The 19760-nt window shown below is 42.7% G+C and overlaps 1 protein-coding gene across 5 annotated transcripts in view; it reads left to right on the top strand.

Moving 5' to 3' along the window:
• SULF1 (sulfatase 1) overlaps nt 1-19760 on the top strand; it is a 172793-nt gene that overhangs the window by 105053 nt on the left and 47980 nt on the right. For all 5 annotated transcript variants that reach the window (XM_045063218.1, XM_045063217.1, XM_045063219.1 and 2 more), the window contains 3 exons: nt 1723-1962; nt 12255-12406; nt 14726-14895. In XM_045063218.1, coding sequence (XP_044919153.1) covers nt 1723-1962; nt 12255-12406; nt 14726-14895 — 562 coding nt within the window. The remainder of the gene's footprint in view (nt 1-1722; nt 1963-12254; nt 12407-14725; nt 14896-19760) is intronic.

The following is a 19760-nucleotide window of genomic DNA, read 5'->3' as shown; positions in this document are numbered from 1 at the left end:
TTCATTTTGGCTCTTCTATCAAAACCAAGTATCTCTGCCCAGCCTCAAAGCCATTCGCTAACTCTACCTCCTATGTTTCATCAAGAGAATTCCCCATATTCTTTTTCATCCTAGGAAATCAATGTGCTGTACTCATCCCTCAACACCCTCCCACCTCCAGAGCACCCACACTGTCCTCCCCACACTGCCACGAACACACTTCGCCCACCTTGTGTTTTTCTTCCTGCTGACCTTCCATTTGTCCGTCTCTTGTTTCAGAACTCCCATCAGGCATCCCCTTCGGTCCTCTCTAACCTTATTTGTACTGCTACTGCTCTCTCCATGCTCTTACGTGGCTTTGCAAATATCCCCAAGTGATTTCTATACGTCAGTTCTCATCTAGGTAGTTTACCGCTAAAGACTGAGGCAGCAGAGAATTTTCCATTTCTTTTGTTAATGCTACACTTGGGGGAGCAGCCCAGAGATGAAGTGGGCACTAGCTCCACGTTATTCACCAATTACAAAAATGTTGCTTGATCCCCCGAAGACAACCAGGGGGGAAAAAGCAGTTAGGAATCCTCCTCACTAAAGCCTGTTTTAGGGAGCTCTAATGAGACCCAATTAGAAACATTCCTCCTGTTTTCATATGTTTCATGTGAACAGTAAGAGCTAATACATGGAAAAATCAGGCTCACTGTGGCTTTTTGGACCGTTATACACTTCTCTTCTGCTCTGAATGCTTGCCTGGTTTGCATTACGATTTCCTTCCTTGCTGGAAAACTACATAGACTTTCTCCCTTTCTTTGGAAGAAGTGGGACCTGTTGGAAATGTGAGGCTCCAGGATTCAAATGCAATAGGCTTGGCTGTGGCGCTCTGTAGTGCATTTCTTGACAAGTCCTGAAAAGACTATTGAATTCTAGCCTGTGCTTTTTTTCTGCAGTATTTGGATGTGTTTCAGCGGCAGTATTTGGCTGGATAGAGTAATCGAAGTCATTTTTTTCTCCCCCAGCAATCTTAAGTTACAATTTCATCCTTTGCAGTCAAAGTGGAATATTTTACTCTATGCAAATACTTTGGAGTGCGGTAGAATCATTGCTCTTTCATAGCAAACAATCTCCCTTTTAATACTACATGTAAACAGGTGAAAGTATAAACTGGCAGTGTTATCCGGATGGAAAAACTGGTAGGTATTTGGTGACTTAGCTAGAGGATACCAAGTTACAATGAAGATTTTTTTTTTTTAATTAAAGACAGGCATTTTGGAGGACCTTTTACTTAACGGGAAAAAAATGGTTTTCCTCTTTACTTTCCTATGATTAAAACATTGTAACTAATAACCTCCTCAAGGTCACAAGCTTTGTGCCTATGTGGTGGGTTGGGGTTTTGATGCCCTGTGTAACAGGCTCTTGTTCTCTGGTAATCTTCAAAAGGCTGCTGGCCTTTGAATTTGCTCCATATCTAAAATTCTAGCTTTAATTATCAGATTAGCCTGCATTTTTTTTTCTTTGTGAGTAAGGCGAGGAGAAGCTGAAATGTGTTTTATTATTCTGCAAAATGCTTGAGATGGTCGGATCCCAAATGTTTAATTCTGTTCTGGAAATGGGAGCTGTCAAATTATCGACTGCTTCAAGCCAATGGAGGGAAATTAATAAATCAGGGGAACAGAGTCACTGAGTGACATGACATCAATGGGCGTTCATGTGGTGCGCTCTGCTAAACAATGCTGGAATTGTGCCTTCCAGGGTCCCTGCAAGTCATGAACAAAACAAGAAAGATTATGGAGCATGGGGGAGCCACCTTCACCAACGCTTTTGTCACCACCCCCATGTGCTGCCCCTCCCGGTCCTCCATGCTCACCGGAAAGTATGTGCACAACCACAACGTCTACACCAACAATGAGAACTGCTCCTCACCTTCATGGCAGGCGATGCATGAACCTCGGACTTTTGCTGTATATCTTAACAACACTGGCTACAGAACAGGTAAACGTGGACTTGTTAGCCAATGAACCTCTGCTGGCACTTCTTAGATACAGGAAAATGCCTTGTGTCATGAAAATATAAAGTTCCAACAAGTGGAAGTAGTGTAGGTTTTTGGTTTTGGTTTTGGTTTTGGTTTTTCCTCAATCGGGAGCCTCCCCATTTTTTTTTTCCTCTGAAGAAGGTACCAATGTGAGATCCCTTAGAAAAAAAAGTGATGCTCAGGGGGGCACATTATGAAAATGTTATATTCATCAGAGCACAAAATGGTTGGAATTTTCTAAGAGGATCCGCAACAGAACAGTTTTCACCCTCATTTACCTGCTTACCTCAAAGTCCCAGATCTCAAGGGATCATGGTTCAGCTTGAGGCTTGTCTTAGGTGTCAGTAAATTCCTGCTGATTGTTTCAGTGAGAAATCAACAAAGGCTTTGAAGCTGTTTAGCATCTACTTCAAGATCTGACCACAATAGGTGATCAGAATGATTTTTTGAATTAATAAAGAACCGAATGAAGAAACCAGTAGGGTATACCTTATTGATTCATTTACTCATTCATTCCTAAAATCGAGAGAATTCGGAGTTTCTTTAGCCAATTTGTGGTTATTTTTAGGTCCCATGTGTTCCTGCCCATCTTCCATGAAGGGAAGGCATCCCCAGTACTGTATAGAGTAAGGAGAGATTTTTGGTTAGTTGGTCTTTTGAAAATTGGGGGTCTCTTTCAAGAGAAGTCATAAATGTCATGCCAGTCTTTCTAAGAAAGAAACAAGCTCCTTCTGGTAAGGTTAACCCCCAAAACCTTTGAATAAAACCTGAGAGAATTCTCAGCATGTCGATATTCTCTTGGGTTTTCTGAATGCTTCCTTTTGAAAGGCAACAAGGATGTTTATAGAAGAGTGGGAGAACAAAACTAATTTTTTTTTTCAGAGCCACCTAGACTTATAAGATTTAAAGATACTATCATTAAATCTCATTGGAAATAATTTTTAGGTCTACAGATTCTCTGCTGAAGATGAAGAAGAAAAGGGTTTCAAACAAGTGTATTCTCTTAAGTACCTTTAAAAAATGAAATGAATCTTTCCCACTGGACTTGAAAAATACGAGGCCATTTGCTTGTTTTGCATTCTGTGGGCACTTAATCCTTGTTATTTATGGATAAAAATATTGATTTTGACTATGATAGTGTTGTCATTCACAAGCATCTCAAAGTCTCCTCCCATGACTCTCAAGGGTGTTTCCTTATGCTTTGGAAAGAAACTAGGTTACTCAGAGTGCCTTATCCTAAGTGTGTTTTCTCACGTAAGTGATTTAAATTTATGGCACCTTTCATCTGAGAGCTCTAAGGCACTTTGCAAATCCATCAAACATCCCCGTAGGGTTCAGAGACAGCAAATGTACTTGGCTCTGTTTTATAACTGAGGTGGGGATTTCAAATACCGTGTGACCAACTCAGAAGCAAAATCAGAAATGTTCTCCTAAAGCCTGGTTCCTCATTGTAACCACCAAGTTATGTTTTGTTCATGAGAAGCATCATGTGAAATTGATGCCTTTCAAACTCCCAGGCTCCCTATCATTTAAAACCTAGTAGCAGATACATAGCTTGAAGGATCAGGACTCTCCCCATATCCAGAGTGATATGGACAAAGTCTTTCATAAGAAATAGAGATGCAGGATGACACAGGGAACCCTGTCAGGACTTAGAGTGGCCCACTAGGTTTTGCTAACTTGTTTCAGGGCAAATCAAGAAAAAGCAGGAAGATAAATGAGTTCTGAAGAAACTGTGTACAGCAATGGGCCCCTAGTTGACAATATTGTACTGTACTTGAAATTTGCTAAGAGGGTTGGTGTTGTCACCATATAAGAAATGAAAAAGGAACATAGTAGAGGTATGAGGTGATGGATATATTGGTTGGCTTGGCAGCAGTGAATATCTCACGATGTTTAAGTATTTCGGGCCATCAGGTTGTACACCTAAAATATATTACAGCTCTTTTAGGATTTTGTTTATTTACTTGAAAGACAGAGAGAGAGAGAGAGAGAGAGCACTCGCAAATGCAGGGTGAGAGAGGGACAAGTAGACTCCACACTGAGCGTGGAGCCCCACCCAGGGCTTGATCCTGTGACCCTGAGATCATGACCTGAGCAGAAACCAAGAGTCGGTCGCTTAACAGACTGAGTCACCAAGGGGCCCCAAATATATTACAATTTTTGATTGTCAGTAATACCTCAAAGAAACTAAGGAGAAAAAAGTAAGAGGGAAAAGAAGGAAATTAGTATTTGTTGCTGACCTACCATGCAGCAGGCACTTTCACGGAATTGTCTCATTGAATTCTTCCGGCTTTGCCTGTGTTACCAAAGACGAAAAGACTCAGGAGTTGTCTAGGGTCACAGGTTAACCAGTCTTGGGTTGGATTCAGCACATCTGACTCCAGAGTCTTTCCTTTTCCATCATCTTATTTCTTTATGTACGTTTCTGTCCTGGCTCAAACCAAAGTTTCTTCAGGGATACGTAAAACACACCAGGATACAACACGGTAAGGACCCTGGAAAATGGAAATGAAGACCCATACCAGTAAAAGTCAAGGCAAAGCTAGGTGTACAAAGTTCCCGCTCTGGAGTTGTGCCGGGGAGGGTACCTATGTGGAACTAAGCTTCCAGATGGCAAAAGCAAAAATCAAAATGCCATCCATTGTGAAGTTTACCAGGTCACTAAGATAAAATAAATCGGTTTCTTCTAAGAAGCATAGCATATTCTGGTACTTGTTTCAATTAGACTATGCTGTATCTACCCTACAAGGGATCATAAGACAAAAGATAAAACAGAGTGAATTTAGTTCGAGTTCCTTATTTTCAGGTGAGCAAATTTATGCCAAGATCAAAAGTAACATATCGGATGTTCTAATCCAGGGAGCGGGTGTCAAGACCTTGGTCTTCAGGGTTCTTGCAAGTGTGCTACCCTGCATGTATGGGTGGGGTCTCAAATGACACTGCACACCATAAGGCTGTCCCAGTGACAATTGTCAGGCTCTTTGTGAAGCCCCGTTGTCTTCTCTCAGGGTAGAAGACTTGCTCCCGGAAACCTAGTCTGATTCTGAGGCCAAACTTCTTTCTGCCCAGGGGTCTAGACACTTAGTAATAATTGGACTTATAGTGAGTCATCGTAGAGAGGAAAAGGAATTCTTTAAAGGAAACAAGGACTTTTCCGAATAGTTAGAAATAGAAAAAGGATGATCTTCACAGAAGAAAATTAATGTTGATGTGCCCCTTAATGAATCAGACAAAAGTACAAATTGGAAGACGAAAATGGCAGTGATAGAGATCTATACAATTTAAATTTATCTTTGATAGGAAAATATTGAAGAATCTCAGGTGATTAGGAAGCAAAGATGCCTTCTTAACAGTTTATTGATCTAGCCAGGGATAGAGATCCATTCGAAAATACACAAATAAGAACATCAGGATGACAGGCATTTTAAGAAGTCAAGAGAATGAGTGAAGGGATATTAAACCAACATAATTATTTATAATCTACTAACCTAGAGGAGGAAAAGCTGATATATAAAGATTTTATTGTTTTTCTAATAATGAATACATTATCTGGAATGTTTAGCTGAGAACCCAAGAAAAATAATGTAAGAAATTGAAATATGTATCATACATAAATATTCATCGAGAGAAAAGCACAACGTAGTAATCAGTTTTATGAAGAATAACTCCAAGAAGACAAATTACTAAGAGACGGGTTTTTGGGAGGCATCCAGAATACATGGATTTCAATGGACTGAATTGATCCAATATTATATTTACCAGCGTATGACATGATTTTTTTCTTTCTCAGAACTGAGGCATATTTTTGGACTGGCTATAGCCTGAATTTTTTCTAACTTTACTCATGGAAAATATGACTCTCCAACAGCTTAAATGTTCAAAAGGGGAAAATATAGCAACATGTCTATTGCATTTTATGTTCAGACAAGTGAAGTGGGAATGATACTGGATTATCTATCATAAAAATGAATATCCTACCTGACTGTCCGCTCAGAAAAAACAAAACAAAACTTAGTGTGAATTTCTTGTGAGACTTGAATGTAAAACCTGGATAGAATTGAATGTAAAACCTGGCATTAGTTTTAAGGTAAAAGTAACAATCCACGTTTGCAAGATAACAACAAATGTCAGAAAAATCCCTAAATCAAGACTGAGGAGAGCTAGAGCTACATCCCATCTCTGCCTTTAATTTGTTTAGAGAACTTGCATAGGCTAGTTTTCCAACTCATATATGTAATACAGAAATTAAATTAGGATGATTCCTAGTGTTTTTTCCTGTCCAAAATTATACTGTAGTTTTATTATAATCCCTATAATTTTTATATTGATTCATTTAAAGATTGTAGTGTTCAAGTTACAGTCAGAACAGATGATACATAAAATCACATGTGAATTAAATTTTAGTCATACTCATTTGACTTCATGTCATTTGGGGAGAAAGGGCTATATTTAATGGAGAACTGCAATAAATTCTTTTGAAAAAAATCCCTTTGTAACAAAATAATTTGGACAAAGGAAGTTTCTGATTTCACGTCTTTTTAGTTTGTGAAATTTATTTATGTTACTTACAGCATATATATTTTATTTGTTGTCCAATATGGGATTTTTTAAAAATGTAGAGATGACCTAAAATAAGACACACTAATATTCTAATTTTAGTGAATAATGGCATTACAGATTTTTGATAGTAACATGAGGTGGAGCAAACAGTTTTTGAACTACACATGCCTGGGATTACACTAAATGCTGGGATATAAAAAGATATAAAGTAAGAGCCCTGTCTTCATTAGACTTACAGTCCAGTTGGGGAATTACAGTTTGTTTTTTTTTTTTTTTTTTTTAAAGATTTTATTTATTTATTTGACAGAGAGAAATCACAAGTAGATGGAGAGGCAGGCAGAGAGAGAGAGGGAAGCAGGCTCCCTGCCGAGCAGAGATTCCCGATGCGGGACTCGATCCCAGGACTCTGAGATCATGACCTGAGCCGAAGGCAGCAGCTTAACCCACTGAGCCACCCAGGCGCCCCGGGGAATTACAGTTTTAACTTGGTTCAAAATCATGTGTGTTTTTAGTTTGTCAGTTACTACCAGTAAAATCCTGTGACCCCAAACCTATCAATGACATGGAATAAAAGCTCAATTAGTGTATCGTTTGTTATGTTATGTAAGATTTAACTTCTCCACAGCATCAGACAACTTTTGTGTAGTTCCTACTGCTGACTGAAAGGTCTTTGCTTCAAAAAAGTTGAAGGGGAATTTTTAAAGTATTATGTAACAGATAGTCTTGGACAGAAGTAGCATGACATAAAGTCAACACTAATTATAATCAGGTCTTTGTGATCTTTCACCCTGTCACCTGACCTCCCTACCACCTTCTCAAATAGCCGTAAAGGGAAGTGTTTAATGGTGTCTCAGAGAAGAACAGGATACAGGACAGGTAGATGGTGTGTTCGGGATATACTCCCATAGTAGTAAATTGACTGAATTGCCAATGCCAAAGTATAAGAAAAACCTCATACTATACGTAATGCAATAGCATTATGGGCAAGAAAAGAAAATTCACCTTAGGGAGGGAGAAAGAGATTCAATACATCTGGAGGAAAATAATTAGAAGCCCAGATAATCAATTGCAGAGCGCTGACAGGAAGCGTAATGTTGAAAGAGGCCAGGGGTGATTACAAATGAGTCTCAGTGTTATGAGGCAACAAGAAAGGCCAGAGTAACTTGAAGCCCATGGCACCAGGGGTGCCGTGTGGTGACGCACGAGGTCCTGGTCTCTCTTGGAACAAGTGTGATGGGTGAGGGCACATCTGGAATCCTGAGTACATATTTTACACTCCATTAGCTCAAAGACACCGAAAACCTGGAGGGAGTTCTGAAGCCTGTAACAGGGACTATAAAGAGACTTGAAGGGATAGTTTATAAGGGGAGGATGAAGGGAGGGGTGATAGCCATGGCAATAGGTAGAAAGCAGAGGTAACTAACTCAACAAGGACAACCATGAGGGAAGGGCAGGAATGACCTGTCATGGCTGCCCCCAGTGGAAAAAAGAAAAAAAAAAAAAAAAAAAACAGAGAACAAAATGAATGAAGCCAGAAAAAAATCTACAAACTAATGAAGCAGGAAAATGTAAGCCAAATGGGAACCTGTTGCCACAAAATAAGTCTGATTGGGCAGGAAAAAGATGTAGAAATGTTTTCAAGCACACAAGTGCAGAACTCGGACAAGATTTCCTCATAGCACAGGGTGGTAAAGGACTTTGAGTCAGGACTCAGGGATGGGAGGACCATAGTAACGGAGCTGCTAATAAGAATACGAGCAGAAGTGGCATTTAATATGCCCTTGTTAGGTGCCAGGCACTGTTTGAAGTGCTTTACATATGTTTTAATTCACTGGATTCTCACAGCAACTGTTCTTACGATGATCCTCATGGTCTTACAGATGGGAGAACTGGAGGTGAAGAGAGGCCAAGTGACTTGCCTGTAGACAGACAGCTGGCAAATAGCATGGCCAGGATTTAAACCCAGGCAGGCCAACTCCAGGGTTTATACTCCAAACCCCTGTACGCTTCTACTTCTTTTAAGAGAAAAGGAGGGGCGCCGGGGGGGGGACCCTGGAGATGAGGAGCAGGCCAGAGGACAGAGCTGGGCTCGAGCTTATTGAGTGAAAAGTTCCTGGAAATAGTCCCCACTGAGGTTATGTTGGTGGGGTGTGGCCCTCATCTGCTCCCTCTGACTGGAAGTCATTATTGCCTTTCGTCAGAAAGGAAAATCATCTCGTGGTTCTCTGTGAAAAGGTGGTTGGTCTCTGCAGACGAGAAACCCTCATTAGAATTCCTACTGCGCGTAGTCAGCTCAGAAGGAAATCCTGAGTCCTATCTGACCTGAGATCCTGTATGCTTTGTCCCACACCCATCGATCAGCTCCAGGGCCTGGCTGGGTAACCAGGCAGTGGGCGTTAAGCCAACTGACTGCTTGATGGATATACTCATTTGCAGACTCAACATGTAAGCATTCTTTCAACAAATAAATAGTGCTATGTTTCTCGATTTGAGTTAGCTCTTCAAAGAAAATTAATCAGAAATGGCAGCTCCAGCCACTTTTGATTCCAGTGAAAACATCAGTCTAGAACTTGTGGAATCCCTGGAATACACAGAGGTCCATGAACCTCAGTGCGAGAAACAAAAGCTATGAAACCCCCTATGCTATGTGCAAGGATGGGGAGCAGGGAGAGTACAGAGATGAGGCAAAGACAATGTTTGCGCTCAAAGCCTTACAGACTAAGGGGGATTACCTTACATACGAGCATGACTGTAGCACAAGGAGGGAAGGGAAGATGCCCTGTGAACCAAAGAGACAAATCGCTGTGGGGACTGAGCAAAGACTGGGATTAGAATGTCACCTGGTCTAGCCCTGGTACAAAGCGGGGAGATGAGGGAACTAGCACTGGCAAAGGCAGAGAGGTGAAAACCAGAGCAAACAGAGAAAATGCCTTCTTCAGAGAGAGGGACAGATAACCAAGAAATGTGGGCTGGGGTTGGAAATGGAAAGAAAGGGATTTTGTCCTTGCATGGCATGCTATCAAATTAAACTTGATTCTATCAAGTGAAACTTGAGGTGGGGGGGTCCGTCCACGATTGTGACAAAGGGTGATGTCCCCAGAGTTAGTCTTCAGGAAGGTGGTATTAAGAGTAGAAAGGTCCGGAAGGCTGGCTAGGGGAGCTGGCAGGAGACTAAGAGTATTCATGAAGGGTGACGAGTCATTGGAGAAAGAGGGGCAGGTTCAAGAGCTGTTATCCGCATAGAACCTTCAGGTGGTGGCTTCCTCGTAGCAAGGGGGCCAAAGGAGCAGGTGAACCGGGGAAGGCCCTGGGGTGCCATGTCTGGTCAACCAGGAAGACGATTATGACTCTTGGAGAAGAAAAGAGTATCTGAGGAGAGAAGTAAACTGGGAAGGGAAAAGGATTCATTCCATTCTGGACGATTCTATGAAGAGTAAGGAAAACACTCAGCTGCGGGTATCCTACAGGTAGCTGTGTGTCAGGATGAAAGCGAGCTAGCTAGCCCATCAAGACACAGATATGACGTGTCGTGGACGAGACTGAGATTCAGAAAGGCGTGCTTGAAAAGCGATACCAGTAAATTGCCTGATTCAGGGATCTGTTTTCTTCTTCCCTGGCTCGTCATCCGGGAACTACCTTACTTACTTCATGTGTGTAAGTGGAGGTGCCTGAAGCCTGCTTAGTGAAGATGCACAGTGGCTTTGACACGGAAGGCATCTGGCTAGCCAGAGTTTCTCCCTAAAATGAAAGATGGCGGCCTTGATTAAAAATCAGAAAAATTAAAGCTTGCCTGCATGTGTGTATTACATACACACGTATGCGCAGGTCTAAGCATGTGTGTACACAACGCACAAACATACCCCATATATATATTTTATATATAGATCCTCTTTGGATATATATATATATAAATTTCTCTACTCCTTCTTACTTAAGAGGAAGGCTATGTTTATGGCTACTACAGTGACCAAACATGTAGGTTACCCAGAACAGGGCTTGTTTATGCCTGCCTTCCTGGTGGAATTACAACTATTAGGAATAGTACCCTCTTTGTCTTATGGACTGATTGGGTCCTGCAGTTTTGAGGGCTGGTTGGTTCTTAAAGAACCCTTTCAGAACAGCGTATGGGCTATAACAGTCTCTGCTTTCCCCACAAATGGAAATGTGTGTGTGTTTATCCAAAACTAAAAAAAACCGGTCACAGCTGCTTGGAAGTAGGCTTTATCTCAGGATCCTGCATGTAAACGTGAGAATACCTTAACAATGGATCCCAGTTTGGTTTTTCTGTAACGGCCGAGTTTGAGCTACGCTGCTGCGGTATTAGAGTAATTTTTGAATGTCATCTTGAAATAGAAATGTGGATTTTAAGTACTAAGGCAAGGGTATAGGAGAAACACTTCTTAAACATATGCAATGTATTTTCTCTGTAAGAATCCTAAATGTTGACGCATTACCTATAATCGAAGTGGCTAATGACTTTTCAGCAAGGTGATTTGGTCAGACCTTAGCCACAAACTTGGGTATACTCCACAATGCTTTCCTGCACTTGTGAAGCTCTCTTGTCTAACCTGAATTAATGTCCGTGGTGATAACGTGGTGTATGCAGTGTGATTAGAGTAAGTGAACATATTTTAAAAAAAGAAAAAAAAGGGGAAAAACAGTAATGGTACCCTCTTTCATTTTTGTCTCCCCTTTCATTTTTGTCTCCCCTTCTGATAGTTATAAGGCATTTGACTTCAAGATCTAACACATTTTGCTCCTGAAACCCCAACCTTTCCTACTTACTCCCTCCTCATTGCTCCTCTCTTCTCATCATCTGTGGTAGAGGACCACATCCAAATCCAAAGTTTCCCTCTGACAGGACCGTAAGTTCTGTTGCCCAGTGGCCTTCCTTGGGAGTGGCATGCCAAAGTTAGAAATGTGAAGTCCTTCCAGGGGCCTCGTCAATGAGCAGTAGAAAGTCAGTGTCCCACATACTACTGTGCAACTATGATTCTATGAAAGTTAGTCATCTGTGCAGTACTTCTGTGTCACCAGAATCCTTCATTATCAAGAATAGATATACACGTTCATAAAAGACACATAATGTGAACACCAATGCCATAAAATGTGTATGACATAGAAACCCTCACCATGTGCCTAAGAAATGGAGTTTACCATGGTTCCGTGACTTGGAAAATTTGTACTCTGGATATGCAAACACAAAGACAAGCTTTTCTATACTGTTTTCATAATTTATAACTCACAAATAGTAAGTTAGAAAACTTACTTTCTCACCAAGACTGAATTTTCAGTCCCCCAGTATTTGCCCAGAGACAGCACTCCACATTGCCACTGGCTACTTCTCTGACTGTTAAATCAACTTAACAAAAGGGTACATTCTGCTTTCATCCCAGCAGACCCACAAGAAATGGATGCACCCTGAGTACCATGATCATTATGGTGATTTTATTGCACTGTAATCTGTGTATGTGGGTGCTATGCTTTTTTATTCAAAAGGGAAATGTACGTCTGTCACTTTGCCAAAGAATCAGAGTATTACACTATTATTTCGGCATTCATTGTAAACAAGGTTTACTTTGGTTTTATTCTTTTTCAAATCCTAATTTCATACTTATGCATTTATGCATTTATTTGTGATTAATCATTTCATATGAGAAAATAATCCTTTTTTTTTTTCCCTTTGTAGCCTTTTTTGGAAAATACCTCAATGAATATAATGGCAGCTACATCCCTCCTGGGTGGCGAGAATGGCTTGGATTAATCAAGAATTCTCGTTTCTATAATTACACTGTTTGTCGCAATGGCATCAAAGAAAAGCATGGATTTGATTATGCAAAGGTAATTTTCAGGCACTTTTACACTGCATCAATTTACTGTGTGCATAATGGGGAAAAGCCATTTTCAGTGAGTTAACTTATCCGCGAGATTGGCTTTCTATGTTCTCACAATGTTAGAATGAGAAATTTTAAGGTAATTTTAAACTCCAGGCAAGAAAAAGACTTTCAAGGAACACTGACTTTGAATAGTGATTCTTTTTTCCCTCATTAGGATGAAAGGCAATCAGCCTTTGATGAAGTATCATCAAGAAAATCATAGACGCCTCCACTCGGTCTCGTGATATTGTTTTATTTTTCTGCTCCCTAGAGGATTTGTCCACATAATCCAGTGTTCTTCTTGTGCCATTTTGCTTTTCACTGTCGTGAAAGTGCATTTCATCTGTGGCTTCAGGTTTAGAGCAGACAAGCACAATAATCGAAGGTCAGGAAACCACATTCTTTGCTTTTCCTCCTGTCTGACCAAGCATTGATATGTGACAAGGACACCTGCCCCATGGCAGCGAGAGTCCACAGCTCTGGGGCCATCAACCCTCAGATTTCCAGATCTGTTCACAGAAACTGAAATCAACACGTCCCTCCGTATCTCTAACAAATGCATCCCAGATTAGACTTTTTAAAATTCACAAAGGTTTTGTGATTGCCAACCAAAAATAAAACAATTTTCAGACGACAAGAGTGAAGGGGAAAATATCTTCGAATTTAGCCCACTAATTAGCTTAAAATATCCTCTTCTCTTCTAGCCATGCCCAGCTCTTCCTCACTTTTCTAAAAGAAGCCGGCAATCTGCTCTATCTAGAGTAGATCACTACGAAAGAGTCATTGGTGAAAATCGGAGAGAAGGAGCTTGATTTAATTTTAGCATGGTGCTGGCTTTATGCTTGACCTGATTTGAGTGGGGGGGGGGGGACTTGGTGGGAGATAAGGTGTAAGTCTGGCTCTTCCATCCCCTTCAGAAAACAATGAATGCAAATGAATTCACAAACATTGCTAATAAGATTCCAGACTCATCAAAGTCGAGAGCTGGCGGGGACCTTGGAGGCAGATTTGAGCAATGTCCTACAAAGTGCGCTAATTGTCACTGCCATCATTTTTTATCTGTAGGGATGCTTTCATGCTCCTTGTTCAAGCTATTAACCTTTCTTTCCCTGTTGTCCTAAGGAGAGCAAAGTAATCAAGATTCCCTCCAAAGACTAAAATTAGCGTAACTTGCCCATTATCACAGCTGATTAAGTGTCAAAGACAACTGTGTCCGAAAAGAATATATGGCCTTTTTTTTAGTGAGAAAAAGGAATGAAACAGACACTCCCATGGAAGAAGGTGATGGCCTGTGGAGTTGTCCTCACAATGACATGTGACACAGATTTCCTCCCTTGGGCATGGCTTTGGCAGCTGTGCTGGTCCTTGAATCTACATGTGATTAGTCATGCCTGGGAGCCTCTGAACTGTGAATGCTGTCTGGGCACTTTCTGAATAAACTTTGCAGTGGAGCTCCAGGCCAGCAGTACCCACTTAGAGGAAGCAGGTGGTTTAAGTTTTCATCGTTCCTTTTCATTCCATTTCTTCCTTCCCCCTTATGGAGTTGCATCCGTCCCTCGGATGGCAGCTCAAGTCATTTTATTAGCCAGTCAGGCTCAAATCCCAGCAGCTGTATCATTTTAGTTGTGCAATTAACAGTATAGTCTGCAGGAAATCAAATGCTCCCCATATTTACTGTTTCAAGTGAATTAATTGATAAAACACTGCCGCTTTTCCCTGTGCACCCAAATTTGAGCTATGGCTTTCATTTGGCAATTACTGTATAATTCCCACAGGTGAATTTTGAATTTAAAGAAAAGACCTTTCCTTTTGTTTGTGTGTGTGCAAACGTGCGCATGTGTGTGGGTGGGGGCGTGTTCTGCAACTGTGAATTTGTAGTGGGCGTGGGTGTTTCCTGCCCTTGAAGTAATTAAATTTTTTGTCAAAGAATTACATCAATGAAATCTGAGAATGAAATATGTATCCGGTGTTTCATGGGCTCTAGCATTTGGATTGCCAGATCTGATCATTATCTTGGGCAAACAGGACTGACTGGACTCTTTTTCTTTCCTAATTGCTAAGTCGTGCCCTTACTTAAAATAAAATTTTTGCGTGTTACCAAGCTAGCCACCCTAGAAAGTAACTGGCAACTGATTTCGTCCATTTGGGAAGATATCACCTTCCTTCCCGCTTGAGGCCTCGTGCCTTCATTGAGTGAGACGCTTCTGAAGAAAGCAGTATGCAAATGCCATCTGATGAATGTCACCTTTTGTAATTTTTGTTTTGTGTCAAATGTATGTTTCAGGACTACTTCACAGACTTAATCACTAACGAGAGCATTAATTACTTCAAAATGTCTAAGAGAATGTATCCCCATAGGCCCATTATGATGGTGATCAGCCACGCTGCGCCCCACGGCCCCGAGGACTCGGCCCCACAGTTCTCAAAACTGTACCCCAATGCTTCCCAACACATGTGAGTAATAACATCAGTTCTGGGACCTGCTGAACACGGGCCTTTTCTTTGCTCCCCACCTCCCACCTCCCATCTCTCCCTCACCCCATTTCCTTCCTTGCCCCGTCTCCCGAGGCAGGAACATCAACCAGTTCCTGCCAAGAGGCCACGGGGCAGGCTGGCCATGGGGCCTGGCATAAGGACCAGGTCTCATGGCGTGATTAGGAGTCACAGTATGTCCAAACTTTGTTAAGTAGCTAAATGGAAAGGATGAGAAGCACTTACGGTGAATGGGGGAAATTTGTATCAGGTGTTCCCTTCCGTTGTCTTAAATAACATCCCTGAGCATGATCTCATAAAAATAACCATCCAAGGGTATGCTCCTTGTAGCGGCAGAGTGGCGCCCCCTGGTCTCTGGTGGTAGAAACACGGGTCTGTCTTCCAGGAAAATACGGGGGTCAGCTTTGCTGCAGATGTGCAATTAGGACTCCTGCAGAAAGCAGCTTGCGCAGGCTTGCCCGAGAGGCCTTCTCAGGTCACGGCTTTAAAATAACCTGATGTTTTCCTTTTGAGAGGCAGGAACTTTGGTAAGGAGGGGAGGGGAGGCCCAGAAGAGGGATTGGGGTGAGGAGGGAGTGAGGCAGAGAGCCCTGTTAGGCTGGTAACTCCCCCTAGCCAAGAATGAAAAAGTCCGGATGCTTTGGCAGCAAAGAACATGATTTTGTTTTTTACTCCCTGGACCCACTTCCTTCCTGTCCGTTGTAGTAACTTACAGCCTTCCTGACAGAGCGCTTGGCTCTATGTCTACAGAAGGATCCGCCATCAGGAAAGTAGGGACCAGGGAACTGGTATGTTTCCTTCATCACTAAACCTCCAAAATTGGTTCTTGCTCTGTTTATGCTGAAGTAGCATCTCTTCTCACCCACACTGATTTCCCAGCCACAATCCTAGACAGAAAGAAAATTGAGTAAATGTATTTATGGAAAGAGGGACATACCGAAGGCACTGTTATTGCTGGTCACTATATATCCCTGAAGAATCCTCCCTTATATGCTTATTTTTTTATCTTATAACTAGTAAACTCATGGCTTTGGGCCAGTGGTATTCAGGTCGTCTCTGCCATATCAAGTGATTTAGAAAGAAGGAAGGAGGTCAGAGCTGACTGAGGACAGGAACTAACAGTAAATATAAAACCAGGACAGACACCCTGCTGAAATGCCCAGTCAGGATGGAAGGATGGAAGCATCTCAACATGAACTATTGTCAACAAAGAAAGCTGGTTCCCCCTGCGCCTGGGGAATGTGGTTTGGGTGAGCCGCTGTGTTTCGGAAAGAACGCTGTGGATGGATATACAAACCTCTAGAAGGTCTACCTACATATAACCATGCAACAAAAGTCATGAGCAAAACCCACAAATGGCGAGGGGCTCTCCATTCTAGATCACTTACAGATAGGCAACCTGCTGGTTCAGTGAAAGAGAAAGGTCTTTGTAGTTTTCTTCCCGGCCCTGGGACCCAACTTTCTCTTTCCTTTTTGAATCAGAAAATCATTCTGTGTCAGTTTTCTTGTTACACTGGCAGATGCTCAGCCTAGGGAGGCTTGCTACAACTATAACCCTTACCGGTATTTTTGTGAGGTTGAGGAGAGGGCATTGACAAAATGTGGTTTTTTTATGGCTCCTTAGAAGTCAACCTGCTTTGAAGCTTCTGGGCAAGGTCTTGAGCCTACAGAAAAATCAGCCACAGGTCAAAAGGTTCTGAGAGCCAGTGGCATGCACGGACAATTATAGGAGGAGAGGAATCTGCAGACTTCCCTGGGCCTTCATCATCATTGAACAACAGCATCTCCGAGCCCAGCAATTACAAATTCTATTTGATTCTACAATATTTATGAGTGGTGCTCTCCAGTACCGCTGGGATGTAGGCACGAGGAAGACACAGTTGCTTACAACCAGAAACCAGGGAACAAAGACAGGCATGGGCCTCTTGGGGCCAAATCCAGCTTGCCACCAGCTTTTGTTAATAAAACTTTATTGACATATAGTCACATTCATTCGTTTTTGTGTTATCTGTGGCTGCTTTCACAATTCAACTGCAGAGTAGTTGTAGCAAATACATTATGGCCTTCAATGCCCCCAGTATTTGCTCTCTGACCCTTTACAGGATGAGTTTACCCCAGCCCCTACTCTGGGGGGAGGATGGGCAAGTGTCCAAACAGCCGTAGCACCAGTCAGAAGAGAAGGCATAAGTACTAGGACAGGCCTTCAAGGGGCTATGGAAGTTTGGAGGAAGAGGCGTTCTCAACACCAGAAAAGTCATGGACCAGCCGACATTCAGAGCAGGCCTCAAAGAATGGGTACGATTTCTGCAGCTGATCCTACAGACTGGCTCGATGATTTCAGGAAGAAAATGCAGCGTGGACAAGTGGCCGCCACGTTCTGTGAGACGATCTAAGAAGTGACCTAGGAAAATGGAGCATAAGGAAGGCAAGAAGGGATAAAGCCAGAAAGGGAAACTAGCAGAATTTTGAGGACCTGAATGAATTTATACGTGACCTTAAGCAGAGTCACCGGAGGTCATTTGGTGGGGTAGTGACAGAATAAGTGACTCGGTCATTTTCTCATGAAAATTGCTTCAGTTATTTCTTTTGAGTTCCCGTGAACTACCTGTGTGGCTTACTAGTGACTATAAAAGAAATCTTCACTTGGCAGAGTGAAAGTATTTAGGCCTTTGAGACAAATAAGCATGATGGGTTCTTTTCTCATGTCTTCTCACTACAAAGCCTGTGGGCATTCTTTTTTTAACGTCTAGGAAACCCCATCATCTCATCTGTTAAATGGGGATAATACTAGCACTTTGACATGATATCATGAACACAAACTGAGACAGGAAGTCCCCCCAGAGGGCCTGGGACACAGAAGCCACTTCATGGACGCTGATCCTTATTGATCTTTTCCATTCAGAGGAACCACATAAATCTGCTTTCTTGAGGCCCTCTTTCCTGACCCACAAAAAGTGCAATTTCATTTGGTTCAACTTCACGTTCAGGAGAAGCAGCTGAAGAAATGACAAGTTGATAAGTGTCCATTGTGATGTGACAAAGCTCTTGACAAGCTAAGACTCACACTGGGACGAGTCCCTCGCACCCGGCCGCTCTAAACACCCAGGCAATACAAACACCCATCTGGGCTGTGTTATCTTTTCCTGCTGCAAAATGGGTGCTGCAAGCAAGTGCCAGTGAGGAGAACATCCTCAGCGCTAGAAAATGAAAATCCATGCAGTTGGCTAGGTGACTCAGCCTCTGTTTGCTGCTAAGCCTTGGGCTTTGGTGTCCCCGGCGTGGAGAGAGGTGCTGCGGCTCCCTCAGGCCTCCAAAGGCCTGAGTTAGCTGAGTCCTCGTTGCCCAGGCCTCCCTGGCTGCCGCTCACTGGAGGAGGGGACCAGCGAGAGTCCGTGTGCGGCTCTTGTCACCGTGAGTGACTGCACAGGTCCACAGTTCAGTCTGTAGACAAAAGGAGTGAGACAGATGAAGACAGGCGGCTAATTGTGGAGCATGGAGCCCCTGAATGGCAGGTTTCCTTAGCAAAAACATTCGCCACACACTCGAGCATACTTTGCAGACATGTTTGGCAAGCCCTCTGCAAACAGGAGAAGCTGTAGACACTCCCCTGTTGGGAGAAGCAAGTCATGTGGACGCGTTCCCGGCGGTGGCCTTCCTTGGTGGTCACGCAGTATCCTGGTGCCTTTCGTGTGGCCTTAGGCGGTCGTCATCTGGCCCCCTCCAACCGGAGTGAATGAGTCGTGTTTCCACGGTACTTTCCACTCCCAACAAAGGAAGGAAGCCGGGCCAACACTGGCTTGCTGGCTTTACACTTCAAGGCTGAAGGTTTTGCCAACCAACTAAGTACGAGGACAGATATGGACCCTTGGTGACAGGAGGCACTGCTTAATCAGAAGCGGTTCAGCTGTTCTAGGCCTCGGTGATACCTGAGGGAGTCTCCGTCATAAGATCACACATGATAATCCTTATCCTAAAGCTCTTCCCTGTGGCAAAGACCCTGCTGTCCTTTTCTGTAAATTACCTCCCAGGATCCTCCTAGGACTGCTATACCCTCGCTCTTTCTGTGACACAGCTTTTGTCTCCTGGCCGCCATGACGTGATAATGTGCAGTAGTGACAGGGAAGGAGACTCTATTTACCTACCCTAGGATTCTGGGGGAAGCTAAGAGACTCCCTCAGCACTTTCCTACCAACCATCTTCCTATCAACTGAAATTTTTTTATTATTCCATTTCACCAGTTCTTTCTCCCTGTCCCTGGAAATGTGTCTGATTGTGCGTATGAACACACCAACACCGGTTCAAGTGAAATCTAAACTCTTAGTAGAATGATCCAGCTCCTCTAACTTGCAAGAATTGGTCTAAAAAGCGCAGTTTGGGGGATGACAAAGTGTGCTAAAGGGACAACAACCTCTGTGTAAGCCTCAGAACAAAGTTTTTAAAGCACCTCTGTTGTCCGAAATGGGAAAGAAATGTTTTCCCTTAGAGGAATTTGCACATCTTCACTTCATTGCTTCCACAGATCCATAAAAGAAAATGCTTTTGAAGATGAGAGAATTTTAAATTCTCTGTAAGAATCTTCAATCTGGGCAGAACTCATCGCTCCCTCCCTGTGTTCCCACTTTGTTCTTCTCTCTGTCATTGACTGCATATCCCATGGCACTGGCTGTTTACCCAGACCCTTGAAGTCAAACTGCACACCTCCAGGGGGCAGCATTCACACAAGATACGGTGTGAATGAGGCCCTGGAGTTAGGCAAGATAGCTCTTGCCAGAAGGCAGGGCCAAGTTTTAACTCTCTGCTTCCGGTGTCTGGAGAACATGTCTCCT

The sequence above is a fragment of the Mustela putorius genome, unplaced genomic scaffold (assembly GCF_011764305.1).
Source record: "Mustela putorius furo isolate JIRA1106 unplaced genomic scaffold, ASM1176430v1.1 tig00003846_pilon_pilon_pilon, whole genome shotgun sequence".
In the NCBI taxonomy this organism is placed as follows: domain Eukaryota; kingdom Metazoa; phylum Chordata; class Mammalia; order Carnivora; family Mustelidae; genus Mustela; species Mustela putorius.
Note: the sequence above shows the minus strand (reverse complement) of the source record. Positions and strands in the feature narration are given on the sequence as shown.